Source organism: Quercus lobata, chromosome 11 (assembly GCF_001633185.2).
Source record: "Quercus lobata isolate SW786 chromosome 11, ValleyOak3.0 Primary Assembly, whole genome shotgun sequence".
Lineage (NCBI taxonomy): Eukaryota > Viridiplantae > Streptophyta > Magnoliopsida > Fagales > Fagaceae > Quercus > Quercus lobata.
Genome location: NC_044914.1, coordinates 26,076,830 through 26,100,427, shown reverse-complemented (window position 1 = coordinate 26,100,427; position 23,598 = coordinate 26,076,830). Strand labels below are relative to the sequence as shown.

General features: G+C 36.3%; 1 protein-coding gene and 1 long non-coding RNA gene across 11 annotated transcripts in view; one reads left to right on the top strand and one right to left on the bottom strand.

The window, feature by feature from the left end:
- Window positions 1-4,148, top strand: part of LOC115969247 — a 24,036-nt gene extending 19,888 nt beyond the window's left edge. For all 9 annotated transcript variants that reach the window (XR_004086904.1, XR_004086905.1, XR_004086906.1 and 6 more), the window contains one exon: window positions 3,945-4,148. This is a non-coding gene — a long non-coding RNA (uncharacterized LOC115969247). The remainder of the gene's footprint in view (window positions 1-3,944) is intronic.
- LOC115969246 (MADS-box transcription factor 23-like) overlaps window positions 1-23,598 on the bottom strand; it is a 27,012-nt gene extending 3,414 nt beyond the window's left edge. Inside the window, exons 1-4 of one of the 2 annotated variants that reach the window (XM_031088854.1) lie at window positions 23,494-23,598; window positions 23,064-23,290; window positions 5,367-5,399; window positions 3,985-4,063 (exon numbers count right to left, since the gene is read on the bottom strand). In XM_031088854.1, coding sequence (XP_030944714.1) covers window positions 3,985-4,063; window positions 5,367-5,399; window positions 23,064-23,245 — 294 coding nt within the window. In that variant the 5' untranslated portion in view covers window positions 23,246-23,290; window positions 23,494-23,598. The remainder of the gene's footprint in view (window positions 1-3,984; window positions 4,064-5,366; window positions 5,400-23,063; window positions 23,291-23,493) is intronic. The other variant, XM_031088853.1, reaches the window with a different exon arrangement.

Sequence of the window (23,598 nt, the reverse complement as noted above, 5' to 3'; positions counted from 1 at the left end):
GGATTTGGAATTAATAACTAATGAAGAGGGACTAGGTTATCATGCTGTTAGGGTTACGTTGAAAATTATACTAGGAATGATAAACTGTCTATGAAATCAATATATCATTTTTTGAGAAATAATTACAACATGCTGCTAACCCTGCAATTCGAATCCTTTCCCCCCAAAACCCCCCAAGTACTTTGTACATGGGGAGGTGTCAATTTAGCTACAAGGCTTTTGGCATGAAATCAATATATCCTGGTAAACTATAAATAGTTACTATTATTTGTGGAGGTTTATGGTGGTTTTTGGCACTGTTCTGGTAATTCATTATGAGACAGGGTGCACGTCTCTGTGTTTTGGTCGTAAATGACCCATTTCTATGTTGGCACGGTGGTTGTCAGAAGTTTTTGAGTCATTGGTGTCATTGCTTGCTAGAGTTAGCAGGAAAGACCCTTGTTTGGTTTTTGGTATTGGTTTTTCCCTATCATAAATAAGGATAGCACAACCTTTTGTTTGGGTGTCTGGAGTGTTTTGCAGTTGTTTGGGCTTGAGCTAAACTATTTGGGCTTGGGCTCAAAGTTCTCTTTTTGGGTTTTGGGCTTAGCATTTCCAGAACCAAAACCCCACTTCCAACTCAACACTACGACTGGTTCAAACTTGAGACACCCTAGATCCATGCCCTAAAACCTAATTTTGACGGGCATTGACTCGAGTCAACCTAGGTCCAGGTTAACCCAAAGCCAAAACCTAGTTCCCTTTCAGGTTGACTTGATTTGATTGGTTTTCAACTGATACAAACCAAAGGGGATAAAATTTAGATACTATTTCTGAGATATCTTACATTAGGGAACCAAAAGTCCGTTTGGTTGAGAGGATGGAAAAGTGGGAGAATAGAAAATTGAGAAATGATTGAAAAGTAGGAAGATAGGAAAGATTTTAGTTTCCCTCATTTGTGTTTGGTTGAGAGGGTGGAAAAGTGGAGGGATGAAAATTTTTTTTGTTTAGTTGAAAATAAAGTTTGTATAAATTTGCCATTATGTTTTTATTAAATAAAACAAAAAGTAATACATTATACTTAAAAAAAAAATTGTGTATAGATGGACACTTTATTAAAGTAAAAATAAAAGAAGAAAAAGAAATAGCATAAGAAAATTAACCCAAAGCAGTTTTCTTAAAAAAAAAAAAAAAAAAAAAAAAACAAAACAAAACAAAAAGAAGTAGAAAGCTACTCGTCTAGAAAAAAGAAAAGGAAAAAAAAGAAAAGAAGCCAACATGTTAATAATAGAGAGAAAAAATCAAAGGAAAAAAAAGAAAAAAAGGAAGCCAGCACATTAGTAACAGAGAGAAAAAATCAAAGGAAAAAAAAAAAAGAAGAGAAAAAAAAAAAAAAATAAAAGGAAACTAGCATGTTAGTAATAGGAAAAAAGAAAAAGAAAAAAGAGGCTAACACGTTGGAGACTTGGAAGGTGAATTCCAACACGAGGGGTATTTTTGGAAGCTCATTGCTTACTCTCCGAGTTTTCTCTCCATTACCCATTCGGAGGAGAGAACTTTTTGGTGGGTCCGAGGAGAAAACCAAACACATTTCAAAAAAAATTTCCTTCCTATTTTGAGTCTATTTGGATAGAATTTATTTTGTTGAAACTGAAAACTGAAAACACTGTAACAAAATAATTTTTAAATGTGTGAATAGTATCGTGAGACCCATTTTTAATGAAAAAGTTGCTGAAAAATGGAATTTGTGGGTCTATGAACAGTGCATGAATGCACTGTTCACTGTGGAAAAGTCAACAAAACCGACTCAAAAAAAAAAAAAAAAAAAAAACCTGCTGAAAACACAAAAGCTGAATCAAAACCCAGCCTTTCTCTCCAAAGTTTTTCATCTATCCTATTTCACCCTCAAACAAACAAACCCTTAAGTTCTTCATTTAAATTTAACCACATGACTGTATTGACTAGATTAATGCAGTACAAATATTGACTGCTTGTTATCTCATCCATAGGATGTTTTGTACCATTCTTGATGGAGTGCCTCCTCACTCCATTTTATTTCCTTCTTCTACAGTCTTCCATGTTTTCCTAAAGTTTTTGAATGTGTTTGTTATGTTTTGCCACTGTCGTATTTCTCTAGAGCTAGTTTAAACATCAATTTGAGTTTCCTTCACCTTCTATCCCTTTTATGACTCCAGAGCTAGTTTAAACATCAATTAGAGTTACCTTCACCTTCTATCCCTTTTATGACTCCAAGTTCCTTATCTTCCACGCCTATTCATGTACCTTTCCCCAAGTTGCATCAGATGGCCCCAACTCAATTGCAAGTATATAAATGTCCATGGGCAACCGCTCCAGTGTCCCTCCATCAAACAAGTTTCATGAAGTTTTCATGGATTTTGGTCTTCACCATTGTTATTCAGATCATTTAGTTTTCCATTTACACTGATGTTGAATATACACCAGTTGTTTATGTGGATCACAAGGTAATTACTACGAATGATTTGAAGGCATCACCAGATTGAAACAATTCTTACAACAATACATTCACACAAAAGATCTTGACAAACACTGGGATGTAGTCCTGGATTTGGTGAAGAAACCAGTATTGACGATATACTAATGTGATTAAATTTGTAACTCAAGTAGATTAGATGAGGGTTGCAATAGCAGTGTCTGTGATGTACTGAAATTTTTAAATTTCATTTTGAATTAATAAAATTGTTTTTATATTAGTGAAAATCAAACGAGGTCCATCTAAAGAGTCGCAGTGCATCACTATAATTATAATAATTCTCATCAATGTGATGCAGTGGAAATTTCATCCCATTGGGATTAGGAAATAAGGAGCACATTTGTTAACACATCTCACAACATATCCCTTTCCTTTTGTCCCTCCCATCTTCCATACATTATTGGGTGGATAAGATAGTGTGAGCCTAGGTGGAAAGTAACCTTCCCCTCCCTCTTCCCTTCCCATCTTCTCTTGTACCAAATAGTGGAATACTTTGATTAACTTTTCCTAGTCTCTCCAAATCTTTCCTACTAAATGGACAATAACAAAAGGAACAGTCATTAAACATAATGTTTCACAACCTCTTGATATGGTGATTAAATATTTTCATTGTCATAAATGAATTCAGAAGATTAGATTGGCTAGTATCTCCTTAGCTTGAGTCAAGTGATGGTTCAGTGGGAATGGTAGCCTTTGCGGTATTCTGTCTATGGTTCGAACCCACCTCCTCCTCCCCTGCTTACCTAAAATGAAGTCTCCCTAGCTTCTTCATATTTTTAAAACTAGCTTTATTCTACAGGAAATGGACCACCAGATTGAGCTTTATTGGCAAGTGCATGGTGAAGCATTATTTGCTTTTCCTTTGAAACAAATTATTATCATCAACACTTATTTCTAAACACTAGGATGACATTAACCACTTTCTCAAAAAAGAAAAAGGATGACATTAACCACCATATATGTTAGGTGCCGCTCCATCCAACCCAAGGTAGTGAACTTTTCCATTTGAAATGGTGAGATGACTGGCCTACACTCTAGAACTCTAAATGATGCCAATAACATCTCAATTCTCATCTCAAGTTTAACTCAAAGTGATAAGACTGGAGAGTTCACCCAAGTTGAATTTTAATCTGAATGTTTCACATATTTGCCAACATAACGAGGATTTTTATTGGCTGTTTAATCTGCATCTATTGTATTAAATTTAATTGTTTTGTTTGCATCTGTTTATGAATTCCTATTTATCCTTTATTCTTCACATATCAACAAATTTTATATTATCCCTTGGATGTTTGAAACCAACAAAATACATGCCATATTGTGGATATAGAAGAGAAATAAGAACATTGAAATATAGTTTTCTTATTGTTGGTTTTGTTTCTCTTGTGAACTCTTGGAACAGACCATGAAAAATATCCAGTATATATAATATATGATGCCTCAATTAATGCAGGAAAACTTGTGGAGGAAAAGAGTGGTTCATAGACAGTTACCTTGACGTCCGAAGCAGGATTGGATGGCTGGTGTTGATCCTCTTTTGCTTTGCTGTAACGCCCAATAACAGATTTTAAGCTGACAAAAATTGGCACCATCATTATGTTATATATTTTTAATGAAAAAATCATTAATATTTTACGCATAGAGCTCTCAATTCTCTCATTGCTTATTGGTTTACTGACAATTTTTTTTTTTTTTTTTGGTGAGATACATAAAACATGGGTAATGTTTTTATTTTATTTTATTTTTGATAATACCGCATTGGTAATTTTAAAAATGGAGAGAGAGGGTCAATATTGTACTGGTATTGACAGTGTATGTTGTACCAGCCATTAAATTGGTATTGGTAATCCTAAAAAAAATACTAGATAAAATATGGGTTGCATAGGCATGCACTCTTCATTATAATTAATAATGAAAAAAGAAGGCTTGTATGGTATATATCGTACTGGTACTGGCAGTTTATACCATACCAACCATTAAATAGATATCGATATTTTATTTAAAATGTGGACTGGGTTATATAAGTCTGTACTCATTGTCATTCTTAATGATGAAAAAAAAAAGAAGAGGTTTTTTTTGTGGGGGGGGGGGGGTGTGGAAATGGTTTGACACTATATAGTTAATGCAAACTAGTTTAGTAAGTATTGTTATTAACATTAATTTGGGTGCTTTTAGTTACTCAACTATGGTGAACCGAAAAAGGGTAAATAACATCAAAACCAAAAAAAGTAAATGAGAACAAAGAAGATTCTAGGTATAATGTATTTTGATTTAGCCACATGAGTTTGGGTTAAATTTTAACCTATTTCTAGACTCTACAAACAATGAGTGATTGTCATAGGTGTAGATAGAGTTGATAATATTGAATGTTTGATTATTATGTTTCTTATTGATAAATTACACATGCATCTAATATGTTTTGATCTTACAAAGTAAGGAATTGTCATTTTAGCTAGAGTTTATTTGCTTATTTCAATATTGAAAGCAATATTTTTCTTTTTGAGTACAAGCAAGATGTATTTGACTAAATAATGAAAATTAAGCTTGATAACTGCATGATGATAAAATCATTCTTTATAATAGATTAGGAGGACTCTAAATATCAGAATTGATAAGATCAAATGGAATAGATGAAAAAGATTCATTATTATTATAAGGTTAAGTTTCGAAGTTGATATTTAATACAATGAAAAGATTTGAAGTTGACTGACTCTAAACGGCCGTGAGAAATTAAAGGCTAAAGACAAAATAATGAGGTGTGACCTAATCTAGAGTTTCATATATATAGGGACTCAAAAAACAATAGGTGTAGTATTAGAAGCAAAGAGTAGATGAGAAGAAAAAGTTCAAACAAACATTCTGCTTTAAGGCTTACCCCAACGGTTTTCCTTGTGTGAGAATCCTACAACTATATTGATAAAAGAAGAGATTAAGTCAAAAGTTCGCATAATTAACCTACATATAATAAGTTATGAATAAGATTAAGAGCAAGAAAAGTGTCAAGAAGTGGCATTTGAGGCGTAGTGATGGATTTAGAATGAGTGATAGACATGGTAATTGTTGGTAGTGTGATTTTAATGAATATAAGAGGCAACATATTTTTGTGAGAAAAAGAAAAAAGATTTCAAGTCATATGGTTACAACACGCAAAATTAATGAGCTAAAGGGAATTATCTATTCTGGTTGAAAGAATGGAAAAATAATGAATATTATGGAAAGATACAACTAGGAAGAGTGCATCTAGATCAGTAGTAATGAATGTAACAAATGTATCTATAAGGCCTAAAGGGACAATAGCCAGAGGATGAAGTAGGAGGTGTAGTAGTGGCTTTAGAGCATCAGGAATTAACATAGGTCTGCTTCCAACAATTTTGAATATTATGTCCCTTCTTTTATAGTAATGATGGTAGATAGCAGAATTGCTAAGATCAAGGGATCTGTCACAGGTAGGAATTCGATCAGCTAAGAATGTGCCAAAAAAAACCTTTGCTGTAGAAAACAATGAGGATGGAACAATTAAAACAAAGTCATAGTGATGTGTATGATTTTATTTTAATTTTAATTTTTTTGCTTTTTTCTTCGAATACAACTTCTTAATTGCACTATCAAGTGTGGAAAGTGTAGCACCATGTTAGACAGTAAGCATCACGATATTGGAGAAATCTCTTGCTATCCTTGGAACTATCCCATTCTAGCTCAGATAAGTGAATTCATTCCAAACAAATGTTTTTTTTTTTGAGATAATTTTATAGTTGGGGGTGGGGGGATTTAAGCCCTAGACATTGCTATTGGAAACATCAAGATGTGCTAGTTTAAATATAAGAATCTTAGCAGTAAAATGGTCCCAAACATCAGACATTTGTGAATGAATCTAAACAATAAATTAGTCTTTTTGTTTTCACATATGATAATGAGTGGTCATGTATTGATGTTGATTAGCAAGACAAGTTGTCTGTTAGTGTTGTACCAAGAAGTTCCATGTTTCATGTGTAGTCTTGAATTATTGAAGCAACCCTTTAATTGATGGAGTGCATGTGTTAAGAAATCAGGTGATAATCTTATGAGTGTCACTTTGCCAATATCATAACATTTGTTTAACCCAATTTGTGTTTTACCATCTAATATGACTGTTTTAATAACTTTCACAGTGACATTTATCCATACGGGATACCTTTTGATGAAACTTCTCGTAGCATAGATCCATTAACTATAATGGTATATGTCGTGAATCGATGAAATTGGGTGTCTTACGTTGTTTTGATGCATGTTAAGTTTTTTGATGTAACGGACTGCAAATTCAGATTCAACTTGAAAAATCGAGTGGTAATGTATTTGATTTGATGAGAAATGGGCGCCAAAAAAAGGGGGTCAACACTCTAGAGATTGAGGATTTGTTGTCTGGTTGATTTTGTTGAAAAATGGTTGGAGAAGATATATGATGGCAGCGGTTGATTAAGTTTTGTAGTGGTTTAGTGACACTGATGCCAAGGGATTTTGTATGTGGAAGTAGCAGGGACAACATTATAGATAAGAGAGACAATGCTAGTGAAGTGAATCTTAAAAACACAAGATGCTATCAATGACATAATCTTATAGAGACACTGTGAATAGTGAGGGAAGTGCTTGGTGTTAGGAGCTTTACAAGTTGCTGATGATGGCATGAGGAATTGGAGTGCTAGGATAACATCAGGCCAGTCACATGGCTCAATGTTTTCTCAAGACACTAATGGCTCCTCATGCCTATCTAGTGAAGCTCCTAGTTGCTCTTTGAGGGGGACAAGCCTGGTCTCCTTGCTGGATTCAGATTGATGAGCATGATGAGGGGTAGCATGTGGAGGCACCTTGCTTCACATGATACCCCAAGGCCATGGCAGAGGAGGGCCATGGTGGGCAGAGACGGATTGTTGATGATGGGCAGCAGCAGGTGGTGCTGACCCTACGTGGTACTGCATGGTATGATGGCTTGGTTAGTAGTTGCTTTATATGTGGGCTTAGTGACTTGGGTGCAAGGTAGTGCTGGGCTGCTGTGATGATGATATGCTGTGCAAGACATTGTGCTGGTTGGTGCTGGCTAAATGCATGGACTTGTATGAATGGGTTGATGGCAGTTATTTGGTGTGCTGTTGATGGACATGTTATGTAGGCTGTGATGCTGATGAGAAGGGCTTAGGTAGAGGGTCAAGGCTTCTAAAACGTGGTAAAACTATTATGTGTGGGCTGTTGGAACATGGGCAGAAGCCCCATGATGATGTGCTGAGTAATGGACTGGCATGTGTAGAGTGTGCAGCAGCAGTTATCGGCAGTTACCAAACGTTTCCTGGCTTTGTGGATGTTCAAACATGCTGTGTAGGGGTTGGAAACGTGGAAGGCAGGCCAAGATAGTATCAGGTGAAGGTGTCCTAAGTTAGACCACATGTGGCAGCAAGTCCTAGACAAGGGACAGTTACATGGTAGTAACTGCTGTGACAATTTATTCTGTATATTTATCATAGGCTATTGGGGCTGTCAACAGCAGAGTGTGTATTATTTGCTTAGAGAATTTCGTGTGTATTATCCAGGCTTCCTTTGTACTTGATATTGAGTAATAAAGGTTGGGGTTGGTGCCCTGTAAATACTATGTGTGTGCGCATTTCCTTGATAAAACTGTTCTAAGTGTTCTTGCAATGTGTGAGTGTGGAGTGTTGGCTGAGACTAAGTCAGTGGGCTTAGTGCCATCACAGGCAAAAAATTTAAAGAGAAAAATTAACCTTGTGACAATTGGTATCAGAGCCAGGTTTGTCCCAAGTTGCAATGTCTTCGGACATGAAGGCGAGATTAACAGTCGTGGAGACCATACTTGGAGTTCCTGCAGATGGGGAACAATTATTTGTGTGTGACAGACTAGGTGCTATCTCTATAGAAACTGCTGTAGTGAGGAATGATCTTGTAGAACAGAGGGAATTGGTGTTAAATCGTGTTGAAGAGTTGGCTGCTGCAATTGGCGCCCAGAACCAGGCAGCAAGAGAGACCTAACACCAACTTGAAACAGAGATTGCTCTGTTGAAAAGAGCAATGAGTGGCTTGCCTAGGGAGGGGGAACTGGCCACCAAAGTGAAGGTGCCTGAACTGAAGCCCTTTAATGGTCCAAGAATACCAAGGATTTGGAGAATTTCCTATGGGATATGGAGCAATATTTTAAGGCTGCTAGGGTGCCTAGCCAAGAGATGGTTACGATTACTAGCATGTATCTTTCAGGAGATGCCAAGTTATGGTAGAGAACTCGTGTGAAAGATAATGCAGATGCTGGTAGAGAGAAAAGTGACTCATGGGAAGCCTTAAAGAAGGAATTGAAGGACCAGTTCTTGCCTACCAACAATGCTTGGGTTGCAAGAGACGCCTTGAAGAAATTGAAATAGACTGGTACAATGAGAGAATATATCAAGAAGTTTAGTTCTTTGATGCTGGATATCAATAACATGTTAGAGGAGGACAAATTGTTCAATTTTATGTCTGGCTTGTAGCCTTGGGCACAGATGGAGTTAAAAAGGTAGGCAGTGTGTGATCTGCCTACTGCTATGTCTGCTGCAGATGCCTTAGTGGACTATAAGTTCAGTAAGCCCAGTGGGGATGAGAAGAAACATAAGTCCAAGGACAAAGGTAAAGACAAGTAGAAGAAGGATGGCAAGAAGAAGGATAAGCAGAAGAAAACGTGGGGTAACAAGAACAAGGGAGAGAGTTCTACCTCTCAACCAAGCAAAGAACAGCCTAAGCTTAATGCTGGCTACTTCATTTGCAATGGCCCTCATCGTGCAAGAGACTATCTAAAGTGTGAGAAGTTTAATGCCATGATTGCTGAAGATGGTAGTGGGCAGTCCAATGAAGAAGTTCCCAGCAGAGTGAACCCTTTGTAATTGCTGAATGCACTACGTGTAGGAGGCACTTCTAGGGGTTTGTCTTATGTTCAGGTGGAGATGAACGAGAATGGGGCTGAGGGTATGCTTGATTTTGGTGCTACCCACAATTTTGTTGCTGATCGGATGGTCCAAAGTCTTGGTCTGAAAGTGAGCAAGAGCCTGAGCAAGATCAAGGCAGTAAACTCAGAAGTAAAACCTGTGTTGCGAATTGCTTATGGAGTGAAGTTTAAGGTGGGCGAATGGATAGGAAAGGTGAATTTCCTAGTCATGGAATTAGAAGATTTTGATGTAATTCTGGGTGATGAATTTCTGGTGGCTGCAAAGGCTGCCTTACTGCCTTTCATTGGAGTATTGTTAATCCTTGATGAGAAGCAGCCATGCTATGTTCCTGTGAGGCGTGGGGTAGGAAATAGTAAGACTAACAAGGGGAAAGGACCAATGATTTCAGCCATGCAGGTTGAGCATGGGCTGAAGAAGGGTAAGATGACTTACTTGGCTGCATTGGTTGAAATGAAGTAGGACAAGTATGTTGAAGTTCTAGATGCTGTGGCTGGACTGCTGGGGGGAGTTTGTTGATGTGATGCCTCCAGAACTGCCTAAGACCCTTCCACCAAGGCGTGCTGTTGATCATTAAATCGAATTGATTCCTGGATTAAAGCCTACTTCGAAGGCTCCATACAGAATGTCCCCAATGGAGTTGGCTGAGATAAGGAAGCAGTTGACAGAACTGCTTGATGCAGGCTACATTCAGCCCTCCAAGGCTCCCTATGGTGCTCCTGTGCTATTCCAGAAGAAGCATAATGGCTCATTGCAGATGTGTGTGGATTATAGAACCTTGAACAAAGTGACTGTGAAGAACAAGTATCCAGTCCCTTTGATTCAAGAACTCTTTGATAGATTGAGCAAGGCTGTTTACTTCATAAAGCTGGACTTGAGATCAAGATATTGGCGAGTGAGGATTGTTGAAGGGGATAAGCCTAAGACTACTTGTGTGACCCGGTATGGTTCTTATGAGTTTTTAGTTATGCCTTTTGGTTTAACGAATGCCCTTGCTACATTCTGTAATTTGATGAATGATGTCTTTTATGAGTATGTAAATCGCTTTGTTGTGGTTTATCTAGATGACATAGTGATTTATAGTGAATCCTTGGAGGATCACTTGGAACACCTTAGGAAGGTGCTGTCCAAATTGAGGGAATATCAGTTGTTTGTTAAGAAAGAGAAGTGTGAGTTTGCCCAGCAAGAGATTATGTTTCTAGGGCATAGAGTCAGCAAAGGTATGGTGATGATGGATGAGGGGAAGGTGCAGGCTATCATTGATTGGCCTCCACTAAGTAAAGTGACGGAATTGAGATTCTTCTTTGGTTTGGCTAACTACTACAGGAAGTTTATCCAAGGATATTCCAAGAAGGTTGCTCCTCTCACAGATTTGCCGAAAAAGGACAAGAAATGGGTGTGGACAGATGCATGTCAAGAAGTTTTTGACAAGTTGAAGGTTGCTGTATTGAGTGAGCTTATGCTACGTCTGCCAGATTTTGGGTTACCCTTTGAAGTCCATACTGATGCTTTTGACAAAACAATTGGTGGTGTTCTAGTGCAAGAAAAACATCTTGTTGCCTATGAGAGCAGGAAGTTAAATGAAGCAGAGCAGAAGTGTTCAGCTCATGAAAAAGAGATGATTGCAGTAGTACATTATTTGTTGGCATGGCGTGTGTATCTGCTAGGGCCAAAGTTCGTGGTGAAAATAGACAATGTGGCTAATACCTTCTTTAACACACAAAAGAAGCTGTCACCCAAGCAAGCTAGGTGGCAAGAGTTACTGCAAGAATATGATTTTGTGTGGGAGCACAAACCAGGCAAGCACAATGAAGTAGTAGATGCACTTAGTCGTAAACAAGTGTAAGAGTATGTGGCTGCCTTAACTAGAGTGGAGTCAAATTTTGTGGATAGGATCAGGGAGAGTGCGAAGCTTGATGCTACCTATCAGAAGCTGGTGCAGGATGTGACTACAGGCCTTGTGAGGCGTTATTGGCTGGAGGATGGGTTGCTATATGCCAAGGGTGGCAAGCTGTTTGTACTAAGTGGGAAGATCTGAATGGAGTTGCTAAAAGAAACTCATGATCCACAGTGGTCAAGATATCCAGGTAAGGATAGGATGTATGCCTTATTGTCCCGTTCTTACTTTTGGCCTAAAATGGAGTTAAATATTGAGTTATATGTGAAAACTTGTCTAGTTTGCCAACAAGACAAGGGATTAACTCAAAAGGAAGTAGGTTTGCTACAACCTCTTCCCATACCAAAAAGTCCATGGGTTTTGATTTCAATGGATTTTATTACTGGTTTGCCAAAAGCTAAGGGGATGGGTTCAGTATTTGTGGTGGTTGATAGATTCTCAAAGTATGCTGTTCTTATGGCTGCACCGAGTACATGTACAGCAGAGGTAGCTGCTAATTTGTTCTATAAAAATGTGGTGGAATACTTTGGGTTACTTGAAGATATTGTAAGTAATCGAGACTCTAGATTTACTGGTCGATTTTGGACTGTTCTGTTTGGTTTGATGGGTTCTGAGTTGAAGTTTTCTACTGATAATCACCCACAAACAGATGACCGAATAGAAAGAATTAATGCTATGTTGGAGAATTATTTGAGGCACTATGTGACTGCCAGCCAAAAGAATTGGCTAGACTTATTGGATTCGGCGCAGTTTGCTTACAATCTACATAAGTCTTCATCAACTAGGATGAGTCCCTTTGTGTTGGCAATGGGGCAGCGGCCTCTCACACCTCATGAGATTGCCAAACAGCGTTCAGGGGGCAAATGTCCTGCAGTGTATAGATTTGCTATTAACAAGCAAGAGCTAATGCAGGAGGCACAAGACAGCTTGTTGAAAGCACATAGGAGAATGAAGAAGTATGTTGATAAAGGAAGAAGGCCTCTTGAGTTCCAAGTGGGGGACAAGGTGCTGCTAAAAATGACACCACAGATTTGGAGGAAGTTTCGAAGTGAGCAAATTCACAGAGGTTTAATTCCTAAGTATGATGGTCCATTTGAGATAGTAAAAAGAGTTGGTGCTGTGGCTTTTAAATTGAAGCTGCCAGAAAGGTTGCAAATTCACCTAACAATTCATGTTAGCTACTTGAAGCCTTATCATGGTGATGCAGAAGAGCCTGCAAGGAATGAGGGAAGACATGCCCTACCTACTGTCATGGTTCAGTTTGATAAAGAAGTGGACAGAATCCTTGATAAGAAGGTGACAGGTTATCGAAAGGGAGGAAATATGATAACTTACTACTTAATGAAGTGGAAGGGGGTGGCTAAATCAGAGGCAAGTTGGGAGAAAGCATCTAAACTGTGGCAGTTTGAGAAAGAGGTGAAGGCATTTGAGGATACCTTCCCGACGAGGACGTCGGCTTCTTCTGGTGAGGGTGGTTTGTTAGGATTTTTACAAGTTGTTGATGATGGTATGAGGAATTGGAGTGCTTGGATAACATCAGGCCAGTGACATTGGCTCAATGTTTTCTCAAGACACTAATGGCTCCTCATGCCTATCTAGTGAAGCTCCTAGTTGCTCTTTGAAGGGGACAAGCTTGGTCTCTCTACTGGATTTAGATTGATGAGCATGATGAGGGGCAGCGTGTGGAGGCACCTTGCTCCACATGATGCCCCAATGCCATGGCAGAGGAAGGCCATGGTGGGCAGAGACGGATTGTTGATGATGGGCAGCAACAGGTGGTGTTGACCCTACGTGGTAGTGCATGACATGATGGCTTGGTTAGTGGTTGCTTTGTATGTGGGCTTGGTGGCTTGGGTGCAAGGCAGTGCTGGGCTGCTGTGATGATGATATGCTGTGCAAGACATTGTGCTGATTGGTGTTGGCTAAATGCATGGACTTGTATGAGTGGGCTGATGGCAGTTACTTGGTGTGCTGCTGATGGACATGTTATGTGGGCTGTGATGCTGATGAGAAGGGCTTGGGTAGAGGGTCAAGGCTCTCTCTCTCTCTCTCATAAAAGCCTTAAAGGGTGAGAGATTTCAAGCACTGCCTCAAATTAGTCATTGTCGTCATCTTCATCTATCAATGTTTGTTTGTGATTGACGCTGGTAAGCACAGTGGCATTTTGTTCAACATGGGCTCAGATTGTTATGAGATCCAATGGGTTTGTGAGTGGAAGTTGATTGATATCGAACTGATGGGTTTATGGATGGATCTAGTCTAAAATGTGCCAATAATAGTGTTTTGTGGGTGGAAGTTGATTGATATCGAAGTTGATTGACTAACTTCAAGTTGCTGGAGTTAGTCATGTACTGGGATTCGTGCAAAATGATGGTGTTCATATAATAAAGAGTTCAGAGGTTTTGGAGCTGTTGAAGGTTTCTGCTATAAGTTCATCTACGTGGATTGTAGACTCTAGGGATAAAGGTTTTGTATTAGATCTAAAACTTCTCTTTACTATAGTGAATTTCTTTTCATGAAGATTTTCCCCTAGATTTTTTATTGTGAAACTAGTTTGTTTCATTGGTTTTCTTAAGTCATCATATCTTATCTTATTTACTATTCCACTGTGAATGATATTGACATGATATTGATGTTTGTTTGTTTTAACAAGGCTTATTGGGTTTAAAACTTGTTAATTCTATTAACCGGTGTCTAAATTTCCCAACAAGTGGTATCAGAACGAGTACACTTTGATTAGATTAATTTCCTGAGTGTGATTCTTGACCCCCGTTGTCATAGATCGTAGATAATCTCTTTTGATTCCTCTTTTATTTGATGGTACTAATTATGCATACTAGAAATTTTGTATGAAATTTTTTTTTTTGTAGGCTCTAGGTGAAAATGTATGGCAAGCTGTTGAAGTTGGTTGGATTAAGCCAAATGAAGCGCTAGTGAATTGGGATGAAGCAATAATCAAAGTGGCAAATTTCAACAGTAGGGCCTTGAATGCTTTGTTTTGTGGGGTAACCAGTGAGGAATTCAAGAAAATATCATCAACAAAAGTTGCCAAGGAAGCATAGACCATTCTTGAGACCACCTATAAAGGTACCAAGGCAGTAAAGACTGTGAAACTTTAAAGACTCACTAGTAGTTTTGAAAAAATAAGGATGAAAGAGGATGAGACCTTTGATGAGTTCTATGCTAAACTCAATGATATTGTGAATTCCACCTTCAACCTTGGAGAATTTATAGCAGAATCCAAAATTGTTAGGAAAATCCTTAGGTCCTTACCTGAAAGATTCCATGACAAGATAACTGCCATTGAAGAAGTGAAGGACATTGATTAAATTCCTTTGATTGAGCTTGTAAGGAACCTTCAAACCTATGAGATAGGATTAGGTTTAACGGGAAAATGTGGAAAAAGTAGAAACTTGGCTCTTAAGGGTATAGAGGAAGAGATTGATGACTCTAAAGATGAAGATGAAAGCAAAGATGAAGATGAAGATGAAGATGAGGATGAGGATGAGAATCTGACATTCATAGTTAATGAGATTATCAAGCTTCTTCAATATAGGAAAAGGGATAGGACAAACCTCTTCGGAAATCTAAATCCTCTAGGAAGGATAAGAGTGAGAAACCCCTCATCTAATGCCATGAGTGCAAAGGTTTTGGTCATATGAGGATAGAGTACCCAAACTATCATATGAAGGAAAAGACCAAGAATTCAAAATGTAAAGGGTTGGTTGCTACCTTGAGTGATATTGAGAATGACTCTTCTGACGAATATGTGGATGAATGTGGTCACTTTATGGCTTTTGTTGCCACAACTGATAAGATGATTGTGGAAAGTGCTAGTGATAGTGAGGATTCTTCTGATGATAAAGTACCCAAGAAGTTGACTTTTTAGGAAGCCGATGATAAACTATGTATTGAATATATAAAATCTGAAAAGACTTCACATCTTTGTAAAAAAAAGCTTAATGAGGTAAAAACTGAAAAAACTAAATTGTTAGTCAAACTAGATGAGATTAAAAGGTTAGTTGAGACTCTTGTTATGGAGAACACCTCATTAAAAGAGAAGATCAAGAATCTTGAGGTTGAGCTTAGTCAAGCTAGAACTCAAATAGAAAGGATGTCTACTGCAAAGCTTGATAAGGTATTGAGTGCTCAAAAGCCTAGTTCTGATAAGACTAGCTAAGGATATGTTGTTTCCTCCAAACCCTCCTTTTCCACGGCTTCTAGATCAAAGACTATTTTTGTGCCCCAATCTGAGAAAGGTGATAAAGGTATGAAATCCATAATTGATTTGTCTAATTCTAAATCCTTTGTTAGTCCTCACTATAGGAAGTCTAGTAGTCCTAAAACTGCTCACGTTTGTCACAATTGTAGTGTTTTTGGACACATTCATCCTAATTACTTCAAGTTGTATTCTCAAAAGCAAGTGTCCAAATAATCACAGGTTTCTTCTCAAAGAATTATACCTTTGTTTCGAGAGTTATTAAAAGTCTTAAACTTTTTAACTCAATTTCAGGAGAATTCTAATTCTTCTATGTCCTTTAGTAGACATACTAGGACATGTGTTTTTTCATCTTCATGGCCAAAGACTCGCACAGTGTGGGTGAGAAAAGAGCCTAAGACTTAATTGTCTTTTATGTTGTCTTTTACTTTAATTCTTTCTATCTAAAGTAGGACTTTCTTGATTTCTTATTTGCTTTTGGAATCATACTTTCATGCATCTGCATCTTTCGTTCATGCTTTCATTTTGTTTATCTGTTTTTGTTTGGTTGTTTAGTCTTTATTTTATTTGTTTTTCAAATAAAAAGAGAAAAATCAGAAAAAATTATAAAACAGTGTGTGTTTGTATTTGTTGGTACATATGTACCTTTGATGGCCATTGAAACAAAGTTTCTAAACTTTGTATCTCTTGTAACTTAGATAAGCATCTCAATGTACAATTAAGCAAGTGAGTTTTGTGGCTCGTGGTTGTGATGAGTACGATTAAGTTTGTCTTTTATATCTTATACTCATATCACTCTTTTTAATGGGAAGGACTAGAAAATCTTAAGAGAAATACATAAATAACTATCTCACTACAAAAGCCTGCCAATCACGTATAACATCTGTATGCTTTAGCATAGCAAAATTGGGATGTTTAAGCTTACATAATTGGGTATTTTCTTCCCTCTCTCTCTTATATGCCTATGCGTGCTATGCTCAAATAGAAATATATGCAAAGAATAAAAGCAAAAAGATCAAAATGATTTTAATATGGTTGCAAGCGTGTTTCTAGGAGATGTGGGAGTTATAGGATGTACCTTGAAGGTGATAATCCTCATCAAATAGTTATGATTGTGTGTGAGTGTATTTGATTCTCTCTAGTCTCAAATCTTCATAATATGAGACGCTTATGCACTCTTACTATGTTTTCACACACAACAAGAAAATTCTTTGCTACTCTTGATACATGTGCAGGTACAATGTGATTTGGTCATCACAAGGGATACATGTGTTAATATATATTTGCTAAACTGTCTTAACTTGTTTTGATATATAAAATTGGTTAGATTTGTTTAGTGCGTTTTGGATCTATGAATGCTTTGCATATATGTTGTTGAGAGATGTTTTGAGAGCTTAATATGTTGATTGGATCTATGGTTAAGTAGCCATATTGTTGCTTTCTCATCTTATGCGTTTTTCTCTCATGAAAAACTTCTTTTCTACATCCTTAATAGCTTCTCGATAGAATCTGGACAGATACCTCTTTTATCGAGATTTCTGGGTTGACCTTGATAGTTTCTTGACAGATAGGTCAATCCATCAAGCTAAAATCTATTGCTCTCTGTCTCCTCGACATATCCTTGACAGATTCTCAATCCATCGAGGTTGGCTTCTGCTCGATAGCAGCTTGACAGCTTCTCGATCTGTCAAGACCCTCTTGCATGCATTGTTTTTCACATGTTTTTATAGCTTCTTGTATCCTTTGTCAATCATGACAAAAAGAGGGAGAAAATGTGGTTTCTTTTTAAGATTTGACATGTTAGGGGGAAAAATACATGCCTTTGTAAGGGGGAGTTGTGCCTCATCTTGTTAGGGGGAGTGTTTACCTCCTTGTTGTTTTAGGAGCTTCTTTTAGCTTTTTGTACACTAGTCTTGTGACAATTTTTACATACATTGTACTTATCTTTGAGATATATATATATATATATATATATGATGTATGCTTTCTTCACCTATCTTCACATGTGTTGTTTATTTTCTATCTTTATACACATGTTTCTTTATGTACACAATCTTTATTTCTGTTTCACACATGATGCCTTGATGAGTTTTGTTTAAATATTTCAGAAAGAAAGGTTGTGAAAGTCTATCTTGCCATGAACTCTCTTCTTGTAAAGTTTTCAAGAGTTTGTAGTAGGGATAAATTTATTTTGTAATACAACAAGTGGTTATGAGTTAAGTGATTTAAGACTTCTCTCATGATTATTTGTTTTGTTGTGGTTTTGTCACGGATTGTCAAAGGGGAAGATTGTTAAGGACATATTTTATGTAATTGGCTAATCCTTTGACAAAATGCACTTATAATTGGGTAGATCTAGGATGAGTTTAGTACTTCAAGAAACATGTTGTTCAAACCAAGTATTAAATCCATGAAGATTAGATCAAGAAACAAGTGAAGAAAAGTTGTTAATTAAAACTTGACAAATACCTCGATAGAAACGATATCTATCGAGATTTAAGAACGAAACTCGACAGAAGCTGAATCTGTCGAGGTCTATGAAATCAGAATTTTCAAATTTGATTTTTGGCCTTAGCCAACATGTGTTTGTAGGGTTTCTTTTCTCATAACCCTAGACATTTTTCTCACAATCCTAGACATATATATGGCTTATTGTAAAGGCCGTCATCCATGCGGAACACATGGAGAACACATGCAAAGAGTGACTTAGTGCCTTACTCTCTCTGTAAGAAGTTGCTATATTTTTTGCGCTTTGGGGTTTTGTAACCAAGTACTTTTTGATCTTCATTGTTGCTGAAGTAAAGAACTTTGCAGTCAACAATATCTTCAAGTTGCTTAAGTTAGTTACATACTGAAATCCGTGCAAAAGGGTGGCGTTCATTAATTGAAGAGTTCAGAGGTTCTGAAGCGGTAGAAGGTTTTTACTGTAAGTTCATTTACGGAGATTGTAGAGTTTATGAACAAAAGTTTTGTATTAGATCTGAAACTTTTCTTTATTATAGTGAATTTCTTTTCCGGAAGGTTTTCTCCCAGGTTTTTTACTGTGAAACTAGTTTGTTTCATTGGTTTTCCTACGTCATCATATATTGTCTTATTTACTATTCCGCTGTGCATGATATTAACATGATATTGATGTTTGTATGTTTTAACAAGGTTTATTCATAATAAATCTAATTAATAATTTGAATTTAAAGCTTGTTAATTCTATCAACTGATGTCTAAATTTTTCAACAAGGTCTAATACCAAATTGATACAACCGTAGAAATAGCACTAATCAAATTAAGCAATGGAATAGAAAGTTAGAAAAAAAATTATTTCGTTAAAAGTCAATTTTGATCAATATGTGGTTTACTTACAATGGAGGGAAGGACAAGAAAGAAGAATATGAAAATAGTTAAGGAGTGCAAAAGTACTGTTATGGGAAAATTTGATATAATAATAATTGTATCCTATATATAAATCACACTCTTTGTAGAGAAGATATTTCATAGAAAGAGATTAATGTCAAAAATCCAAATTACACCCTTTAATTGTTAAAGGTTGTGTTCAGCTTCGTGGTGTTTTTTTTTTTTTTTTTTTTTTTTTAAATAAATAAATAAATAAATATTTTATTTTTTAATTTTTTTTAATGAAATTCAAGGCCCATACCATAAAAGACCTTAAAAGATCCAAGGGAAGCCGATTGCATTTGACTAAATGATGGCAACAAATGGCCTAGAGCATAAAACTTACCTCTGCAAGGACTGATTGAGAGCTTGCTATCCCAAGCAAGTAAAATCAAATCTAGAAAAGTGTATAACATGGCAATGAATGAGCATCTACAACTGCTATAAAAAAAAAAGGCACAACTCAATCGGAAGGACAACCCCTAAAAGCTTCAAGCTCCAATCTAAGATCATCAACAATGACCCATAGTAAGCAACATCTCATCCTCCATCAAAGCTTAAAACCACTTTGACTAAGCACCCATCAAGCTTATAAAACCATCTGAGCTTGGTAGTCAAATGGCATGCATAATTCAAACTAGGCTTGTCCACCACCCGCCTGAACTCGAAGCTCTCTGACCCAATACTTGCCTGATCCAAGTGGTGGTTCAATCGGACATGGGTCGCTGGCGCCAAGACCCAATACTATCAGTTTGAGTTGCAGTTTGGCCTAAGAAACCAACAAACCTGACCCACTCGATGACTTGTTCTCTCTCCGTCAAAGATCGTGAGTTTCAACCAAAAATCAGGTAAGCCAAAACTCAAACTCCTTCGATATAAGGAGATCTTAGAAGATCCAGCCAGATCTTGGCCAGATTGGAGGAATATCAGCCAAATCTTGATAGATCTAGCCACATCTGATGAGATTCGACAAGATTTCGACCAAAATCTGGCAAGATTTCGATCCTTGTAGCAAACCCAAAATCGACCAATAATCACTCGAAACCAATATTGCCCAATTTGGCCGATTTGAAGCTCCATTCAGGTCAGTTACAGGTCATGATTTTTCCCACTTGAAGTGGTCGGGTTGAGTTCGGGTTAGGCACAAACTTAATCCGTGGACAACCCTAATTCAAACCTAGTCTCTACCATAAAACCCACTCACCTATGAGATTTCTTTCAAGTCTGAGAAGAGCCTTACTCACTATTGAGTTTTGTCTAATGGCTGTCTTTTGGTCAATTTCAAGCCTTGCAAATTATGATTTCTTTTGATAAACCTTTGGTCTTGGGGGTTAGAGCCAAATTCTTAGCATCCATAATCGTGAAACTATCTCTCTCTTCTCTCACTAAACTCTTAGTTTGTGCTTTTTCTTTATGTATAAGTAGGTATTTACGAACTTTGAATTGCCATTTTGTGTGTGTGTATATACAATCCCTTAAATGGCAATAGGGTATCCATTGTCATCTATAAAACTATCACCCTTCACATACGTGATGCGGCATTGTTTTATTGTACTTAATAGCAGTTTTATATATGAAAATTGACGGAAAGATTAACTTGACATAAATGTCAAAATTAAGGACTATAATACAGCAACTAAAAAAAAATTTAGAGAAGAAAATGATCATTTTCTCAAACTTAAAGAGTATAATTTAAATTTTGGCCTGAAATTAACTATCAAACATGCATACGGAATTTTCATGATTATGCATTCTTTAAAAAATAACACTATTTTTGAACAAATGCAACTAAATTAATTTAGCAACTCCGAGGAGATCATTACATTTCAGGAATAATGGCTTCATACAGAAAGAATTTGGGATCATTGCATTTCTCGCATCCTATATGTATGTGTGGTGTTTTACTTCAATTCTTTTACGTTCTCTTATTTTTCACCACAAAAATAACAAGTCCATTTTTTCCATTTTCCACCCCCATTTTTGCGAAAGTAATAACTTTTCTCTTTAAAAGCTTACGTAGCCATATTATAGAAAGGCTAATAGCATATGAAGGCACCACATAATTCATATACCTTTTATATCTAAATGTTAGATAAATAAGTAATGAAATAAAAAAAAAAAAAAAAATTTCTTTTTCTAATGTATTAATTATAAATTTTGATTTATGTCAATTGATATGACACACGTATGGTATAATCTATCATTTCATTAACAAGATATAAACAATTTTTTCAGTCTAAAACCGTACCATATTGTGTGACTATATAACACCTTTCTTAACCAAAAACAGTTTACGTATGCATTAATGAAACATGTAAAGTCTTCTTAAGTACACAGGCGAATATGATGATAAAATTGGAATCTACCTAAAAAATTCAAAAGAATAGGTATTAAACGAAAGGAATGACTATTATTGTTTAATGATTCATTCATTCATCATCATCGATTCCAATTGAACTAGAGTACTATGGAGCTACATGTGGTGAATTGTGACAGGTAACAGCGTCGATGATTATATAGATGTACAATTGTATTTCAGAGATTGGAATGAGGTGATGGATTGATATGGGAAGTTATGAAAACAATGGTTGGACAATTGTGGTAGGTGTAGTGACAACAACTATGCGTTAGAGCAAGATTTTAAAGCAGCTCAAGCTATTTCTTTATAAAATAAAATAAAAAGTAATATGGGGAGCTTTTCTAATATCTAAAAACTATTGTGGATGTCCATTGATTTAACTCATTATGATTTTTTGGAACAAGAGAGAAGAAAACTAAGATTAATTCCTGTTTATACTAGGATAACGAAGCTTAAGAGAAGTTTGATAATAGTGAGATGATGATTCAGAGGTGGAAGTAGTGCTGATGATATTGATGACAAGCTTTGGTAGGCATATGTTGGCAAAGACAATTGATCATCAGATGATAGAGTAGGTGAGAGCTGATACTGAAGGAGGGAAGTGTGTCGGCAATTCTTATTGTGTTGGTGCTTCAAAATTAATAGTGATGGTGATGGTTTTGGACAATGGCAACAATTATGAGATAAAAGACCAATATAAATTGATGTGATATTGATGGCAATGAGTAATGGTCTGACCAAAACTTTCACTGAGAGAGTAATGGAAAGGATTCAAAGAGAAATTGTAGCATTTAAGTCCTCTTCTATCACTTGGCCAAGAATGTAGAAAGCTAACTGTTTTATCAGTTTTTTGTTTGAAGAATTCTATGGTGAGCACTGAAAATTCTTCCTTTACCAATTTAATAGCAATGTGTTAATTAATACAAAAGAGAGAGCATATTGCATGGAATTAATTGTTATCTGCATTTGAATCAATAAGACACTTGACTATATTGAAAGAAAATTTCTTCTTTTCGCAAATTTTCTTTTAAATCTTGTTAGAAAATTAAAACTTCACAGAACCAAATACATCCACCATCTTCACCACAATCTGCATTTAGTTCTTCATATTTAACAATTTGTGACTTTAAATCAATGAGTAATCAAGCATAATCTAACACCAAAACCGAAAGGGTGGACACTTGAAATTAATTAACTCCTTAGAAAAGTTAAGGCTCAACCAGCTAAACTTAGTTGAACATTTACTTTCTAATTAAATTCCAATATACACTAAGTTACAGTACATCTTAAATCTAACTCTAAGATGACTCATCAATGAACTTGAACAAATTAAGTATCATAAAAATTCAAACATTTACTTTCTTTTTTGAAACAAGACCAAAGATTTTATGGAATAACTAGCATAGAAGAAATGCATGATCAATATTCAAGGACCTTCAAGAGGCAACGGATAATTTTATGTTAGCGTAATCATTTGTCATTATCCTATATATGATCATCAACTGTAAATAGATGTATTCCAATGTAAATCTAAATGAAACTATTTTGATTAGAAATATTATTATTTGCTTAAAAGCAAAGAGAAAAAGAAAAGAAAGAGATGGTATACAAGAAATATATACATAATTAAACTTCAATCACATGCATACTCCACATGAACCATTCATAAAGACACGTGGAACTTTATTTATTTAGAGCAAGTGAGATAGAAATAAAGGGATTCTCAGCCAAAAAAGAAATATAAAGAAAGGGATTCCAACCTTGTATTGGCATATTCGTAGAGCTTGCTGGTGCTGGAGAAAATAATGACTCCAACTTCTGCATCACAAAGGATCGAGAGCTCCCTGGCCTTCTTAAGCAACCCATTTCTTCGTTTCGAAAAAGTCACTTGCCTGCTGGTGGAATTGTCAATTCTTCGGATCACTATTTTTCCTCTCCCCATATTCTTCAATCAAAGCGTTTCTCACTCACCTAGATCGCTGGATATCTGTATAGGGTTTACAAATAGGTCAAAATATGATCAAAATGATACCCCAATCGGCTAGAAATTTTGAAACCACCCAACAAAAATCAAGGTCAAACCCAAAATTTCCATACAAGAAAGGAATAACAACAACAAAACACAGCGACAAGAATATGAAAGATCAAACCCAAAAAAGAAACTGGAACTAGAAGTTAAAAAAAGCTTACTTAGTTTGATCTTAAACAGAGGAGAGAGAGAGAGAGAGAGAGAGAGATTGAGAAAGAAGCTCAAATTCGCCTGAGATGTGCAATCGATGTGATATGTGATGCAAA